Source organism: Lontra canadensis, unplaced genomic scaffold (genome assembly GCF_010015895.1).
Source record: "Lontra canadensis isolate GAN:19392208 unplaced genomic scaffold, GSC_riverotter_1.0 scaffold103, whole genome shotgun sequence".
NCBI classification, from domain to species: domain Eukaryota; kingdom Metazoa; phylum Chordata; class Mammalia; order Carnivora; family Mustelidae; genus Lontra; species Lontra canadensis.
Window position 1 is genome coordinate 7055317 of NW_022631097.1, and position 18901 is coordinate 7074217.

At 38.7% G+C, this 18901-nt stretch overlaps 1 protein-coding gene across 3 annotated transcripts in view; it reads right to left on the bottom strand.

Annotated features, from left to right (window-relative positions):
* Positions 1-18901, bottom strand: part of USP12 (ubiquitin specific peptidase 12) — a 98878-nt gene that overhangs the window by 16197 nt on the left and 63780 nt on the right. For 2 of the 3 annotated variants that reach the window (XM_032838281.1, XM_032838282.1), the window contains exons 3-6: positions 16611-16824; positions 8018-8247; positions 2460-2536; positions 2261-2344 (exon numbers count right to left, since the gene is read on the bottom strand). In XM_032838281.1, the coding sequence (XP_032694172.1) occupies positions 2261-2344; positions 2460-2536; positions 8018-8247; positions 16611-16824 (605 nt within the window). The remainder of the gene's footprint in view (positions 1-2260; positions 2345-2459; positions 2537-8017; positions 8248-16610; positions 16825-18901) is intronic. The other variant, XM_032838284.1, reaches the window with a different exon arrangement.

Here is an 18901-nt window from a genome sequence, read left to right on the forward strand (position 1 = left end):
CTGTGCAACAGGGAGTTGTGTGCACGCATGGCGGTTGAGGGGATAAGATCAGTTATGGACAGGGTCACTAACCAAGTAAGTAAATATAGAAGGATAATGGGAGCCAATTTGTACTGTCAGAAGGAAATTATGAATATTAAAAAGGACAAAACTAGAATGAACCCTATGGTGTCGGCTGAAACTGTGGATATAATTGTGACTTCATGGTTTCTCAATATAGACAGATCCATGATAATATAGACAGGTAGATGTAAGCATGTGTGGAGTACATACATATGCACACACACCATCCAGCTCTCTTCACTAGGGGGCTCAGGAACACAGACATCCTGGTATCAGTGAGCATACCTATATACCAAAGTCCTGTTTCCTAAACATCATCGTCCTCCTGTAAGAAAGCAGGCCTCCTGGGATAAATGGCTGATATCAGAGTCGGGGCAAGGAGAGTACAAGATGAGCATGGAACATCTTGTTATGCTGCGAAGTGAAGGGTCACTCAAGAATATGGGACATGCCAAAAAGACACGGGTGACAGCTTGAAGGGTCAAATGGTAACGGAGCATAATCCACTGAATAAAAAAATCCTTGAGTCCATGCTGAGATTTAGAAAATGAAAAAAATTAGAAGTCTGATGAGGAATGGGTATATTTACAACCTCAAAATACCTCCACACAAAATACTTATGAATTATATAAATGGATAAAACCATTGCTTAACAGTGAAGACCTCTGGGAGACATCACCACAGTCAAGTGCTCAAAGAGAACAGCACCAGTAACTGGATGGGCAGGAAAGCATTAACCTCGCAGGCCTCAGACTATCTTTCTGGAAAGGACTGCTGGCAAGGATAGTCCTTGGTTAACATATGAGAATTTGGATTTGAGGAGTGTTCCCACCATTCCCTAAATGATGGGAGTGTCTCAACAGGCCTAAATTGTCTGGACAAACAATATGGTTTACACTCAACACCTCCTTTCCTTCTGAGAGTCTGGAATTCTGGAACATTGCTAGACAGAGGGGTACCTACATGCCCGGCCCTCAGTTTAAAACCTTGGACCCTGGGTCTGTAATGAGCCTCCGGGGGAGACGACACCTCCCCCATGTCCTATTCAGCACTGAAGGAGGTTAGTGTGTCTTGCGGGACTCCATGGCACTGATCTCTTGGAAGCTCCCCTGGCTTTCTGCTCTGCGGAGATGCTTTGCCATCTTTCCCTGTAACAAGTCTTGGCTGTGGGCCTGACCATACATGAAGAGTCTCGCGAGTCCTTCCAGTGTGTCTCAGAAGCAGTCTGAGGGACCCCACACGTGAGACAAATCAGAATCACGGATAAGAGGATACAATGAGAATAGAGCATCACCTCTGTGAGATGCCCACCAGAATACATAACCTAAACCTCATCATAAGAACACAAAGAGGGGCGATCTTTGAGATTAACCCAAAGAGGGACAATCTATAAAATAATCTATAATTTTCAAAAGCGTCGAGATTTTTAAAGCCAAGAAAAGACTGTTCCAAATGTAAAAAGACAAAAGAGACATGAATACTAAAGATAACGTGTGTTTCTGAACTGGATCTTTTTGTTCCAGAAAGGACAGTACTGGGACATCCGTGCTAGTGAAATACCTTCCACTAGAACAGTTAACATGTTAGCGTGACTTGCCCCAGGGGGGTGACTATGGCAATAGGGAAACTTCCCTGTTGGTAGGAAACAGCCACTCACGTGTCCATGATCATGGGACATCATACCTTACTTTTGAGTGGTTTTGGGTAAAAAAGCATTCTTGGTACTGTTCATACAACTGTTCTTTGAGCTTGAGATTGTTCCAAAATAAAAAGTAAAATAACAAGAATGGTGATGACGCGAATCCATTCCTCGACACCAAATACCAAATGAGAGAGAGTACAAGATCCTATGTGGGGCTAGTAGAAGCAACAGTAGAGGAGAGGAAAAGGATCTTCCCCACTCTTCCTCCTCACCAAGATCAAGTTTACATAAAGCAAGCAAGCTTCAAAGTCAAGTATTTTAACTGTACTGGTTGATGATTATTAAACAACTTTCATTAAGTGGAGAAAATCACTGCAGGTTGCAGAGCTGACTGTTATAACTTAGCAGTAATAACTTAGTGAGTCTTAATTACTTAATGATAAAACTAGGCATTTTTACTCTGTAGATTTTCAGGCATAACTTTCAGCTAGAAAAGGCCATCTACTTGACCCACTGCCAGAGAACTACTACCAAATTTTAAAAACGTTACATTACCGTTTGTGTGCTTCCTGTTTGCTGCGACATTCTTCACAGTAATATTTGTATTCACTGCACAGAGTTTCTGTGTTGCTGAAACCCCTGTGTAAAATTCAAGATAAATTTATTTTGTCTATACCAGAAAACTGTATTCATTTAAAAGTACTCTAAACCGAAGATATTCATTAAACTTCAAGATAAGTAACTCTCCAGTTACCTTAAGCAGTGAGTGATCGATGTGTTTTGTTCCACGTCAACAGAAAGGTCTAAAAAATCTTCATCTTTGCTGCTTATCTGTAAAAATAGGGAATTACCTTTGATTCTTTAACTGTCAGTAAATCATTGTTCTGAAGTGACAGAATTAAATGCATTCATTCTATTAGTAGTAGTAAGTACATGAAGAATTCATCTTCCACGAGTTCAAAAGAAATCTACTGGATCTGGATTATCCAAACGGACACTGAGTAAAGGACTCTCAACACACGTACAGGTTAAACAGCGAAGTCCACTTGTGACTGATTCCCTTTCTGGCAAAGATGAGGATGTGAAATCCCATTATTTTCCAAAACCTTGGTATTATGGTGAAACATGAAACAAAATGCCCATATATACTAATTCTTAAAAAAACACAGGCTAAGACTGAATGGGGACACTTGGCAAAGGGCATCACACTTGTGCTGTTTCATCATTCAAGGAAATAATTTTGCCTAAAATGCCAAATTACAATCTTCATTGACGACCAAATTACAGTCTTCATTGATAACCTCCTTTAATCCTTCTTCTTCTTCAAAAAAAATCTAACATAAAGTTCTGTTTGAATTATGGATAAACTCATCTGATTAAAAAAAATTCAAGTTATTACTTATTCATTTGAATTGGATTAGGACAGAACTTCAGACATCAATTTTCCTAGCTCTTCCCTTCAAAGACTCTATGCTTAAGGTTAGCACACAACAGGAGATCTCAGACTGTACCTCTCACACACAAGGGCTATAAGCCCACTGCAGTAAATGCCTTCCTGCTTCAATGGCGCATCAATTTTATAAGATCAGCATCATTAACTTGTGACAGATTACGTGGTTGTACATACTATGTACGTACGCAAATAGGAGTAGCTATGAGTACCATGTACGCACAGTCTAGGGACACCACGAGGGAAATGATCTGGGTCTCAAAAGATTCAGTGAAAAAGAGTATAAGAAAGACACACAGTGAGAGGAAAGGGAATGTGAGGTGCTAAGGAAAAAGAATCAGCCCATCTTGGGAGGAAGGAGGGTAGGATGTCGAGGGGACAGACAGGCGAAAGCCAGACTGAGCAGGGCCTTATGTGTATTTCTCTCTTTAAGAGAAATAAAGATTAGAGAGTCTGGTGTTTCTCAAAATGAAGTTTGTGGTTCTCAGGCACTGCCTCAGGGGTCTTCATTTTAGATTTTCATCTCTATTATATAGCATACAAAATTTGACATAACGATTGTTCTGGATCACCTGGATATATCTGAGTTACTATGTTTGGGTTTACAGTTCTGTTGGTACCGGGAAACTACCAAGTGGGGTAGTATTTAACTCTTCCAAGTGTTTGTAAACACGTCTGGTTGTACTCCCCTGTCCTAAGGTCAGGTCACACCCAGGATGTGGAAGACTCAGTAAAGCCCTGTAGGCTGGAGATGTGGGTGGGGAGTCATTAGCACAGGAGATAACAAAATGGAACATGACCCTCCCAAGGCAAAGCCGACAAGCAGCCCAAAACAAAAGCCTGGAGGAAGCCCACATTTGAAGGATTAACAGCAGAAAAAGAATGGGACCAGAAGAAAACATCAAAGAACAGAAGAACACAAGAAGAGGGTGCCATTAGAGAAACCCAACCTTCTACCAACTGGGACATTAACAACTGTGTTACTAACATCTGCCATACGAACACTGTCTCCAGGAAGCCCACTCTGAATCTTCACAACTCCGTCCCACTCCCACCTGGATAGGTCAGCTCCACTGTTGTCTGACTCCCACGGTCATGCTTACTTGAACTAGAATGTACTGTACTGGAATTACCTATCTGTTGGAAAGCCTGCACGCTCACCTGTGAGCATCTTGAGATCAGAATCGAGGTCTTACTCATTTTCCGCCAACCTCTACCCATCTTCTACCTGGCATAGTTGGTACTCAAATAGTTGTACAAAACTAAATGAAGAAATGCTATATATTCACTCTGAGAAATTCTCAATTTCATTTCTCTAGCTGAATTTGATAAAGGCATGGTACTAATGATCATTTACTGAGTCTGCAAGATGACGATTTAGATTTTGAGGAAATATTCTCAATTCACACCCTTAATTTTTGGGAAACTATCTGCAAATACATATTGCAGACCACAGGGGGACCTAGCTAGCAATGAATGGGTGGAAGGATCACTATCCATCCATTACAAGTAAAATTAATAAATATTTGAGCAAAACAAGGATGGGTGATAACACTTTCTCCATCTAATCCTCACTCCCATCATCCTCAGTCTGTAATATAAACTTCAAAGACCTTACATCATAGTATCCCAAAACCCTCCCAAATCTACTTTGCCAGCTTCACCTATTACTGCATTTCTCAACATGCTAAGCAAATTTAACTATTTTCTGTTTTATCGAAGAGGATGAATTATACATATCTTCTAACACAGACCAAACTCCATCATATCAAACATCAAAAGCAACTGCCAAACTCTCTGATTGTACCTATTATTCCAACCAAAACACTGCTCTAATAATTGGACAATATATTTACTTCCTAAAGCTTAGAACTCAGCTTCAATAAAATTCTTCTTTATAAGATCTACAAAACTTGTGTTAAAAAATAGACGGAGTTGGTTAGATTGAATAAATAGGAGTATTGAGACCAATTCCTGCCATCAAACATTGCCCAAACTCTTACTACAATTAACTAATGGCTGCAGCAATGAGCAATAATCCTTACTCTAACCCAAAAACATCTTCACAGCATGTTAATATATTCAAACACTCAATTATACCTCTTTCACTTGATGTGAGAGAGGGTCACCAATAAAAATGTATTTCCACAAAAGAATTTTATTTATTACTACTGTGTCCTTCATTAACTAAAATTATACTACTGACAACTATCATTTTCCAAATGCCTGATTATAGTTAAACAGATCAATGCATAACCGACAGTCAATAGATCACTCATCGGTATAGGTCATGGTTCTATTTAAAGACCCTATCTTTTAATTCATGGTGGAACCAAAACAGTCACCATTTGCTTTGAGAGAGAGAGAGAGAGAGAGAGAGAAAGAAACTACAGTATTACTTACATTAGAGCCAAAAACAAACAACAAACAAAAAAACCCCACACTCATCCATACAAACATAACAAAATAAAAATCTGTCAAGATCGACATGAAAACTACAAGATGATTTCTTTCTAAATCAAAGAAGATGTAGATAAATGTACAGTCCATGTAAATGGACAGTTAGACTCAAGACTGTCAAGACGTCAGTTTTTCCCAACTTCATCTATAGAGTCAAGGCAATCCCCTTTGAAATCACAGCACACTATCTTGTGGATAATACTAGTTTTTAAATTTTATGTGATTCTATAGTTTATATGGAGAGGCAAGAGGCCCAGAGCAGACAAAGCAATAATCATCAAAACTTGGGAGGCAGGTGAATGGATAAGTGAATACGTGAATGGATAAACTGCAGAATATCCACATAATGAAATATAATTAAGTGATAAAAAGAAATGAGCTACAAAGCTACTTACTCTATGATTCCAAATATACGACATTCTGGAAAAGTCAAAACTATGGAGGCAGTACAATGATCAGTGGTTGCCAGGGATTTGGAGAGGAAGGAGGGATGAATTTGTAAAACAGAGAGCGAAACTACTCTGTATGACACTGTAATGACAGACACATGTCATTATACATTTGTCAAAACAAATGGAACCCCAGAACAGACAATACCAAGAATGAACTCAAAATATGAACTACAGATTTTAGTTAATGTGTCATAGGGCGCCTGGGTGGCTCAGTCAGTTAAGCGGTTAAGCATCTGCCTTCGGCTCAGGTCATGATCCCAGGAGGGATCGAGCCCCACATCTGGCCCCTTGTTTAGCGGAAAGCCTGCTTCTCCCTCTCCCTCTGCCTGCTGCTTCCCCTACTTGTGCTCTCTGTCAAATAAATAAATAAAATTTTAAAATAATAATAATAATAATAATGTATCATTATTGGTCCATCAACTGCAACAAATGTACCTCATTAATGCAAGACATGAATCATAGGGGAAAGTGGAAGAAAGGAGAGAGAGAGTTTGGGAACTTTCTGTACTTTCTACTCAATTTTTCTGAAGTCCATTAATTAAAAAATACAATTTCCTATTAGCCTCATTCAACATACTAGGGTATGTTTATCTGATTTAGTCAAACAAGTAACCATGCTGTTCTTCCAAACATCCATAAAACATCTGTCTTATTTTTCTTGCTTGTGAATTCTCTTTTCCAATGGACGATGCTACTCTTCTGTGCTATTAAAGACTAGTCGTAGAACCATCATAGCAGGACTGGACCTGAGTGGATGCTAAATGTTGCGGGAGATTCTGATGAACAAGATATTTGTGTCTCCCCACAGACTGCCTTTACCAAGGCATAAAAACAAGACATTATCAACCAGAGAAAGTGAACAACACCTCGAATGAGAGATCAAAATTTTACCAACGAGAGGCAGACGGATGTGTGCCCACAGGTGAGACCCTGAGAAAGACATATTAACTGAATCACTCCAGCCAAGAATGCATACCTGCGTCTCAGTTAGAAGGAAACATCAGATAAACTCATTATGAGAAATGTTAGATTTTTTTTAAAAAAAGGACATACTCTTATAAAAATGTAAATGTCTTGAGAAGGTAATGATACTACGAAAGGACTGGGCTACTGACCCCACATAAAATCCATTTTCAGGCTTCTTCCCTACTGCTCATCTTTACGAAGTATCCAGCAAGTGGGTACTTTCCCCTGCTTGAGTGTACACAGTATGCTTTAGTTTTTATTCCAACAATCAACAATAAACACAACTGCAGGAAAAGGGAAAACAAATTAATGTACCTCCCTAACCTGTAAGTTTCTTATGGACTTAAGTAAGACACAGACATATAATTTCCAGAACATGACTCTATGGCCTCTTACACTGAAATAAAAACAAATACAGTTGACCCCTGAGCAATGCAGGGGGGGTGACGGGCACCGAAACCTCCTACCCACACTGCCACATTGAATCATGTGTAACTTCTGAGTCTCCAAAAAGCTAACTATAAGAGCCTTCGGTTGACCAGAAGCCTTATTGATAACATAAAACTTGATTAACACATGCTTTGTGTATGTATCATAGTATGTATTTATAATAAAGTTAGCTACAGAAAATGTTAAGAAAATCATTTTTAAAAACATCACATTTACAGTACTATACGTATACCAAAAAAAAAAAAAAAAAAAAAATCTACAAATAAGTGGACCCATGCAGTTCAAGCCCCTATTGTTCAAGGGTCAACTACAGTCCAAACCGCAGTATTTTTCTGTCAGCTCAGGTATTCACTGTTAATAAGCAGCATTACTACAGAGCATACCGAGTACGAGAGCAAGTACAGCTTCGATTATTCATTTATGCTACACCTAAGAAATTACAACCTTCATGTTCATCTCTCACACTTATCCTCTAAGAAGTTTTAATAAAAATGAATTAAATCTGCTCTATACAAAATTTTATGACATACTTACAGTTTCACAAGTAAGACATCTGGTTTCATTTGTCAGTGTTCCCTGAAAAATCTCGTGAACCCACGTTGGGTCTGGTGTGCTGTTGTTGTTCTCATTGTCAATATTACCGTTAGGTAAACGGCCATTTTGTTTTTCCTGCTTTCTTTCTTCTTGTAAAATATCAGCAATTGTATTTAGTAGGTAATTTAAGAATTCATGGGCATCTTGCTGCATGTAGTTGTCAAAAAGTTCTAAAAATAAAAATATATTAGAGAATTACTTCAAAATTAATAACCTGATTAAAACTAGATTTAAAACAAATATCCAATATTCTATCAGAACTAAATACAAACGTCTGGTATTGTCAGTCATGTACAAGAAACAGATTGTCTTTCACAAAAACATACGATTAAACTTGGAGAAAATACAGTTAAGACAAATGAGGATCTTCTTTTTAAAGCAACAATATTAAGTGATCCACGAGAAAAGGGCAAACTACCCTCACACGTTTATATAATATATGGAAGAGATCAGAAACAACTGCCTTTTGTTAGCTCCTCTGATTATTCCACAAAGATTATAACATGGCAAGTTTTATTTTTTAATATATTTATTTATTTGACACAGCAAGTTTTAAAACAGAAGCTGGACAACCTCTTGCCAAGGCAAAGCCAGCTGGGTAAGAACTACACGGAAAGGCTGTGGAAATGACAATGACTGGGCCATGCATCCTAAGGGATTCAGTCAGAGGTGAGGCCTGGAACCTGGAACTTTCCAAAGTTCCTCCAGGGGACTCTGATCTGCAGTCAGGTATAGGAAACAACGGTATCACAAATCATCTATTCAATCCAGATAATCTCTAAAAATGAGATTTTGTAACTCTGTGAAATGTTCCCTGTAACTATACAAATGAATAAATATCACCGAAACCCAGTCACTAACATGAACTGCTTTATACCCAGCACTGGACATTACACCACCTGAAACTGAAAGGTAAGGACTTCACAGGCAGTGTCGCAGTTGATCTTTTTAACAACTCTGTGACGATGTTATTGTCATCTTCCAAATGAGGGAATGGGATCAGAGAGGGAAAGTCACACCGCCGCCAGGAAGTGGCAGGCCCAGGACACAAAGCAGGCAGTCCCAAAGCGGCTCTGAGCTGCATACAAAGCAGCCTGCCCAGGGAGGCCCAGCCCCACAAGGGCACCTGCTGCTCAGCGATCAAACACACTTAGAAGATGACCTGGCCAGCAATATTTTATCTTTAGATCCTCAAGGCACATTTAATAAATTCCAAAGATATCACAGCTAACATTTTTTAAATAAAAGACAACAAATTAGGAACAAAACTTAGGCATAGTCTAAGATAAAAAGAACAAAAAATTATATTTTAGAAGAGCTACAGTTATGACTGCATAAAATTAAGTTTCTATGCATTAGAAATCACTGAAAAAGTTTTAAAAAAACATAAAAACTATTAACAGCTTCAACACATGAAGAGTTTATATAAAAGGAAATACCAAGTGTGGAAATCAATTTACAGAAACAAAATCAAAAAGTTAAAAAATGTGAGAAAATGTTCAATCTTATGGTAATCAAAAAGGCCTTGATTTTCTGGTCTGTAAAACGGAATACCATCTTCTCTTGCAAAGTTACTGTACAAACAGAATGGGAACTAGTGAAAATGTGGATTTGGGAGGTACAGTCAAAACAAATAAAGACTCATTTCACTCTTGGTGTCAAAAAGACCTGTAAGGAGCCTCAGATGTAAGGTGCAGCTGCTCGAGCAAGACTGTCTGGATTCCTAGGATGGTTCAACCTTTAATTACATGTATGTCACAGGCAATTTACTAAACCTCTTTCTTGGAGTTCAAGTCAAACTCAATAATACTAATGCAGTTAGAGCCACTCCCCACTTCTCTTCTGTAAACTTGTCCTGAGGGATTTGATTAGCCTTGAACAAACCCTTTATGTTTTAGAACAATGAAAGCCTTGAGTCCTGAGAGATATTGCATTAGCCTATGTGGAGTTAACATCTAACTGATGATAATTTGGTATTCTGTGTCCAGTGGTTTTTGCCCATGAGGGACAGATCCAAGAGACTGTGACACCATTCCCCATCCCCTGTTGCCGGCAGAAGTCTGTGTGTCACTCCTGACACTGACACAGCTCACTGCAAAACCTCCCAGCTGTCTCCTGTATCTTCTTGAGACAAACCAAGTCATCGTCAGAACCCTTAGATGGTTCCACCAATGGACCGATCTAGGCAAGGCTGGGGTAACTGAAGTCAATTACCCTTCACTTTGCCTCTCAATGCAATGATGCCTCATCCCTGAAAATACCAGTCTACCTCCCAACCCCACTCTCCCATCCTCTATTACTCTGAGTCGTTTATTGTTCCTTATTTCCTTCCTCATCCTTGGAATTTTCTTCTTTCTCAACCCTTTCTGCTGTTCCCTCCAGAAACAACGTTCTGTTCTAAACTCCCCATCTCTTCAGCCTCTGGCATTCTTGAGCTCCCTGCAGCCACTTCTAAATCATTACACTTCACTTTGCATATGAAAAACTCGCCCTCAGTTAGAAAAGCTGTTAAGGTCTGGCCATACTACCCCGAACCCCCTTCTTTCTGTGGTCATCTGCCAACTTCCCCTCACCTACTAAAGGCCTGATTCCTGGTCTCTTTGTCCATCCCGACTCCTTCACCAACCCGGACACTTTCAGTGTCTGGGCAGCTTCCAGAAGTGTACAGGCCACCCTTAAAAGTCCCCTTTTCATCTCTCACTTACTCACCCATCCCCAGGTCACAAAAGAACCACCCATGTCTGCTAAGAAGGAAATATACTAGAGTTGATTAGGGTTCAAGGAAAATACGAACAAATTGGAAAAGTCAGCGATGAATCTAAAAGGAAAGATAATGGGAAAGGACCAGTAATATTTTATAAAAATATTTTATAAAGATTTTATAAAGATTTTTTAATAAAAACTCTATTTTTTAATATTTTGTTATATATTTTATAAAAACTCTAAGGGCCTAGTTAAAGTGAGATATGAACAATTTCTCTCTTTTCCACGAAATCAAGTTTTTTCTAACCAAAGTTTTTTTTTTTTTTTAAATATTTTATTTATTTATTTGACAGAGATCACAAGTAGGCAGAGAGGCAGGCAGAGAGAGAGAAGGAAGCAGGCTCCCCAAGGAGCAGAGAGCTCGATGCAGGGCTCGATCCCAGGACCCTGGGATCATGACCTCAGCCAAAGGCAGAGACTTTAAAACCCACTGAGCCACCCAGGTGCCCCTCTAACCAAAGTTTTAATGAATATATTTTTGCCTTGAATATTTAAAATAAACTATAAAATTAGAAAATAACTAAAAAGATATAAATAAAAAATTTTCTGGTTAAGAAAAAACAAACAATAAAGAAGTCTCTTTTTTTTCCTGTTAGAAGTTATTTTAGCATCTATGCATGTCTTTCAAAATAATTTATAAAGCTAAAATGTGCAAATACTTTTGTTTTTTTAAAACTTGAAACATCTTTTTTTAGATGTTGTTCTTTTAACACAGAACAAGGACTTCACATTCACAGACGCAGCTCAACTGACTTGAACACTCTGGACATGAGATATAAAGTAAACCAGAAAATACTCTTTAAGCATTTTGTTGAAATATTTAAAATAATTTACAGTCCATTTTTTATAAACACAGTACAGTAAATGTGCCAGACTCTCGCTGTGCCTGAGTAGCCAATACAGATTTAAAAACTTCAACCAGAACCACATAAACAGCAAAACATCAACAACTAAATGGCCACAGACAAGACCCGTAAACTGTATTACATTTAATTTCTAAAATCTTGGTTTCCTTATGGTTTGCTTTCTTTTCTGCTAAGTAGCATGATGGGAAAGGTGGGCTTCAAAGTTGCTTTGGCAAATTAAACAAATTCACTCATTCACTCACTCACTCATCAAATATTTAGTAAGCACCTACTACGTGCCAGGAACTAGATTACATGCTGGGAATACAATGGTGAGCAAAAACAAACGGGTTCCCCTCATCATGGAACTGACAGTCTAATGGGGCAATTTCATTATTAAATAAATGAATATGAAAGGTATAAATTATTAAAGTCCCAAATAGCTGCAACATTAACACACACACACACAAAAAAAGGGAAAACTAAATGCGTAAAAATGTTATATGTTCTTCACAATTCAGAAATAGTTAGCTTTCATTAATACAAAAATCTTTTACGTTCTTTTGGAGAAACAGGATTAAAATGAACATGGGAATTATTCAACCACATCTATTTAATAGCTGTTATTTGTAATTATTTCCTCACTTAAGGAAGACCAATCCTTAAAAATATATTCTTACATATTTATATTAGTATCTCTCTGCAGCACCTGAAGCATCGCTAGGTACATACAGGTTTCTTGAGAATAAGGATCTTCTCTGTCTCATTCACTGTGTATCTCCAGACCCAGGACAATGCCTGCCACATATTTAGATGTGCTTGACGTTGTAGGAATGAATGAACGAACGAGCTACCAAATGAATAACAGGGGCGGAAACAGCTACGACAACATGGGAAGAAATCTGGGCCCAAACAATGGCGTGAACTACGTGTGCTGTTAAGACCCAGTGAGTCGGAGCACACAGCTACACGTGCCAGCTGATGGGACTTTCCAGCCCCCCATAAGTGATCCCAAGCCAAGTCACCGCTAGCTAGCACACAAGTAGCTCGTCAGTCCGTGTTTTGAGTCTTCTAGAACGGTAGAGTGGCTATGGGAAGTTAGCAGTGTAGAACGGAGGGCTTTACTTCTTACCGAGGTTAGTGCAACAGCCTCCTGGGCTGGTCTCTCGGGCTGTACTCATGCGGCCCATGCCCGCTCATGCCTACCACACCACCCAGCAGCCAGATCAAAACACATCACCCACTTACTCAGCAACCCTAACAGCTCGCCATGGCTTTCAAATTAAAGCCCAAGTTCTAGGCCCTTGCCTTTTTTCTCTTACTCCACTCCAGCCACATTAATATCCGTGTCGTCCTTCAAGCACTCAGGGCAACTGCAATTTCGATTCTACCCACTTGGAAGGAGTTTGCCTCGGATTTTCCAATGGCTTCTCACTTCAACTCTCTGAACTAGCATAACTGATCAACTCCCTTTCCACGTTTTATTTTTTTTTTTCATGGAGATAAAACATTAAATTACATGACTATTGGTCCTCTCCACTAGTTTCTGGCAGTCAACAGAAGCTAAATATATAATAGTTAATCAATTCAAACATTCAGCTAGTTTCCCGTCATTAAGGAGAACACATTTATGGAGCAAGTCTTATCACACTGTAAAAGTACTCTGCTACAGTTCTTAGATGCTCTGATTAGGGAACATGAATTAAAATTTTGAAAGCAAAAATCCATTACTGAAATTAAAAGTTTCTTCCCAAGTAATATCGAAATCATTAGCTATATAAAGTATCAGTGGTTAACATAGTATGGAGCTAATATTGACTGCAAATACAAAACATGACGTTTATTTACAGCATACCATAGAAGAAAACTGGTTTAAGAACAACAGTCCAACAGTGAAAGTTAGTGGAAATTCTGAAATGGGCAACATCCATTTGTGCCAGAGATTTAAAAACAAACAAAAAACCCCAACAAACGTAATGTCAGAAGGAGAGTTAAGCAATGGATAGCCCATTAAATGCTCTTTAACTCGTATGCTCTCCTCTACAAAATTGAAAAAAAATCAAAAGGCAAAACTGTACTTCATACAAATGCCAGCAACATCAAATAATAAACATGCTTCTCCATTAAATATTGTTTCTGAGGTATAGAAAAATGAAACAAAACTATGAGAGGATAAGTTTGGAATATTCACTCTGGAATCAATTTCATCAAACAAAAGAAGTCTACTGTACAATGTACTCTGCCTAAACATTTAAAAAATTTTCAGAAAATACTGAATTATTAAAAAAATAATAAACACTGTAAAAACATCCCAGCTTTGACAAGCAGACATATAAAGCCACAGAGACGCAACTTTCAAAACACAGTAACTTGAGCTCTGTGTGCAGCGTGACTTACTGTAAATTTAAAAAGCCACTGCTCACTTCAGGACCATAGGCATGTACCTCCACCCAAAGTCCCGTGTTGAAACCCTAACCCCAATGAGATGCTCTTTGGAAGTGGGGCCTTGGGAGGACCTTTAGGTCTTTAAGACTGGGATTAGTGTCCTTTTAAGAAGAGACATGAGCGAGTTTGCTTCTCTCTCTTCACCATGCGGGGCACGGCAAGAAGGCAGCCATGAGCAAACCAGGAAGACAGCCCACATCAGACGCTGAAGCTGCCGGCATGTTACTCCCGAATGTCTCAGCCTCCAGAACTGCAAGAAACACGCGTCTCTTGTTTAAGGCATCCAGGCTATGGTACTTTGGTTACAGCAGCCCAAACTAAGAGCATATACAAGAGATTAAAGAATAGGGTCCGGGCACCTGGGTGGCTCAGTGGGTGAAAGCCTCTGCCTTCGGCTCAGGTCATGATCCCAGGGTCCTGGTATCGAGCCCCGCATCGGGCTCTCTGCTCAGCGGGGAGCCTGCTTCCCTCTCTCTGCCTGCCTCCCTGCCTACTTGTGATCTCTGTCAAATAAATAAATAAAATCTTTAAAAAAAAAAAAGAATAGGGTCAAGGGGCGCCTGGGTGGCTCAGCTGGTTAAGTGTCCAACTCTTGATTTTGGCTCAGGTCGTGATCTCAGGGTCGTGAGACCAGGCTCTGCTTCTGAGCCCAGCGCCCAGCTCCATGCTCAGTAGGAAGTCTACTTGAAATTCTCTCCCTCTTTCTCTGCCCCTCCCTGCCCTCAAATAAATCAATCTTAAAAAAATAATAATAATAAGGTCAAGAAAAATGCACTATTCACTGAAAAAGAAAATACTGTGTATTTTATGTTTCGTGTTTCTGATGCTGACCATTTCTAAAATACTAACAAAATCACCGAGAAAGATGGCACGTTCAATTACCATGTGCATGAATTTTCTACCAAGACCAAATCCCTGAAGTTTCATACCAATACAGACAAAACGACTGAAGGGACTTGAATCACTCAGCCAAACTCTAACAGAGCTGTATTTGGTGTTCTTAAAAACAGAAGATACTACACAGATTTCTAATTTAAGAGAGATGTTTGGCTTTCATAGGGAAAACACAAAAAGATTTGTTTTTGTGAATGAATGATCAACTGCTTTGTATCTATATACAGAGGAAATAAACAAAATCTTTAACAGCTGAATCAGATTCAAGAATAATAGTCTATTGCCATGTTATCTCAGTGTCTTCTTACATTTCAGGAAACTGGATATGACCCAGGCTTATCTCAATTCATGGGATAATGAACAGTGTCAGCGCAGTTAAGGACAGCATTATTCAATTATGGTAACTAATCTTAAAGACATCTCAAATCTTATTTCTGTGGGCATCTTTTTATAAAAAATCAAACTAAAAATACCACTCAATTTTATTTCCACAATGATTAAACTGGCTACATCAAACAAAACCCAGAATTCTACATGTGATTCAAATCCTACTTGAGGGGCGCCTGGGTGGCTCAGTGGGTTAAAGCCTCTGCCTTCGGCTCAGGTCATGATTTCAGGGTCCTGGGATCAAGTCCCGCATTGGGCTCTCTGCTCAGCAGGGAGCCTGCTTCCTCCTCTTTCTGCCTGCCTCTCCTGCCTACCTGTGATCTCTGTCTGTCAAATAAATAAATAAAATCTTTTAAAAAAAAAAAAAAAACTGATGCAAATGTTTTTTTTTGTTTTTTTGGTTTTGTTTTTGTTTTAAATAAATAAATAAATAAATAAATCCTACTTGAATTTTCTGAGGTAACATAACACAGCAGACAGAATATGGGACTTAGATGTCAGGAACATGTGTGGGACCCTTATAAGCCATTTTAACTCCTGTGAGCATCTACTATTTCATATAAAATGAGGTAATAACATCTGACTTCTGGGCCTGCTGTGAACATTAAACAAATCTAAAAGAAAAACACTGAACAGAGAAAAGAGAAGACAGGCTTAATCAGTAACTATTTTAAAAAGGGGGTGAGTGGAGTTAAAACCACCTACACCTACCCTAAGCCAAAAAGTTTCTGGAAAGCTTTTTAGCCTCTATTCTTTGCACGGCTAAAGTGGGAGAGATCACATGCTCTCTAAATCAGGGTCGTGTAAGGATCGAATGGGTTAACAGACATGAAAGCACTACAAAAAACAACAAATAATGGGAGGAAGACCCAACTTTATTCACGATAGAAGAACCAAGCAGGCAAAAATAAATAAAAATAAAAATAAAAAAATTTTAAAATTTCTCATTTCCTGGCATACAGAATGTAATCTTTGTAGAACATACTTCCAACATTAATCATACCTCATATTAATTACTGTGTGATTACCTCCCTCACTAAACTAGCACTTCCTTCAAGACAAGAACGTCAGCTTTGGTTTTTCCATGGCTAACATACTTTCAGTCTTAGAAGATGCTCAGTCAGCGTCTGCTGAACTGTGGTGTGCTGTTATTTACCCTTTCTGGTACGTAAGAATACATTCAGAAGTAGAAGAATTACCATTTTCCTTCCGTAATCTTGTTATGAACTTCTTAGGAGGAATCACCCCAACCTTCTTCTTCTGAGTGGCTATGCTATGGAAGAGGTCTGCTAGGCAGGTAAGAAGGTTCTCCTTCTTCCTAGGTTGGCTCTTGTATGCTAGAACTTTTTCCCGAAATGGACGACAAAAATAAAGTGCTTGAAGAACTGAATTACAGTAGCAGGTATTCCCAAACTAGAATAGGAAAAAAAAAAAAATCTTGTTAAATATGGGGCAACACATTTTTCAAGAGAAAGAATTTCCATGTATAATTAAGAAAACAGAGAGAAGATAGGGAATTTATGGTCCTCATGAATTAAAAGGTATCTGAGAGTAGAAATAATTATTCTGACTGCAAATCTGCCCTTTGAACATTAAACGGATGCTCCAGGCATTGGTTTCAGGTTAAAATTGAAGGAAAATATATGCAATAAATTTGGGCTTCATGAAAACTAATTTAAAAAACTATACAGTTTAAACAGTAAGAGTACTTAAAAGGCTTAGACTTAGACTTAAGTACTTAGACTTCTTTATAATTCTTTTTTCAATTCCCATTGTTACATTTTAGATATTAAGCATTTCATATATTATACATTTTAAAATATAACTCTCAAAAATTCTTTTGAAAAAACACAAAAGTGAGGTTTTCTATCAGATTCTTAAGTGCCATAAAAAAATAAAAACAAGGGGTCCCTGGGTGGCTCAGTTGGTTAAGCGTCTGCCTTCAGCTCAGTTCATGATCCCAGGGTTCTAGCATTGAGCCCTGCATCAGGCGTCCCTGCTCAGTGGGGAGTGTGTTCCTTCCTCTCCTCTTGACCCTCCCCACAACTCTCCCCCGCCACCCACCACTCATGTTTGCTCTCTCTCAAATGAATAAATTAAAAAATCTAAAAAATAATAATAATAAAAAGCAAAATAAAATGAGATCCTCTGAAATGTTAGATTAAAAATTTTCAAGGGCACCTGGGTGGCTCAGTAGGTTAAGTGTCTGCCTTCTGCTCAGGATATGATCCTGGGGTCCTGGGATCAAGCTCCACATTAGGCTCCCTGCCAAGCAGGGAGTCTGTTTCTCCCTCTGCTCCTACCATCCGTCCCCCCGCACCGTGTTCTCTCTCAAGTAAATGAATAAATAAAAATTTTAAAAACAACAACAACAAAAACTTTTCAGTATGCCAGCACAACCACCATTGAAATGCTGAGATACCCGCACATCACTCTTGATATATTACAAACAGACTTCAGGTGCATTAAATCCTCCACATGAACCGACTTCTTACCGGCCATGTGTAACTACAGCCTGCTGAACTTTAATCTCCTCCTCTTTAATAATGGGGGGAAATAATCCTACCTTATGAGAAAATGACACACAATTTGATCAACATTCATTGTCTTCCTTTTCCCTTCCCATTAACAGACACTGGTTCCCAAAGCCAGCTGACAAAACACCTGTAAGTTGATTGATGAGGACTTGGGGAGACTTTGAAAGTGTAAGAAGAGGGAAGAGGACAATTCTCACAGCACTACCATGCAGTGAGGTCACATACTCACTAACCTAAAAAGCCTAGGCAGAGGAGACTGTTTTAAGGGGCAGTGTCAAGGTGCCTGTGTGGCTCTGACGGTTAAGCACCAGACCCTTGGTTTCTGCTCAGGAGCCGATCCCATCATGGTATCGAGCCCCAATTCAGGTTCTGTGCCTAGCACAGAGTCTGTGGGAGATTCTCTCTCCCACTGCCCCTACCCACCCCCAACTTGCACACACACTTTCTCTCTAAAAATAAGTATTTTTTTTTAAAAGGGTAATGTCAAACACATCCACAGACATGTACATTTGCTCATATTTAAAAACCAGGAAGGATAAATTAAAAACTAATAAAAATGGTTATAGAGAAAGAGAGGAATCAAAGTAGCTTTTTAAAAAATTTGCTTACCTTTTTAAAAATATTTGCTTTGCACCGATTTTTTTTAAACTAAATTAAATTGAAAATATCTCAGAGGAAAAAAAAGAAATTCCTAAAGCTGAAAGGAAACAGAGATCAGTGAAACCTAAATGTTTATCCAGTCCATGGGAGAACTACACAAAAAATTAGTTCGAGCAACTTTAAAACATGGAATTTTTACTATACATATTGAAATAGTCTAAGAATAAAAAGAAGAAATCTTTTTTTTAATAATTTCTTTTTTTTTTTAAGATTTTATTTTATTTATTTGACAGAGATCACAAGTAGGCAGAGAGGCAGGCAGAGAGAAAGGAGGAAGCAGGCTCCCTGCTGAG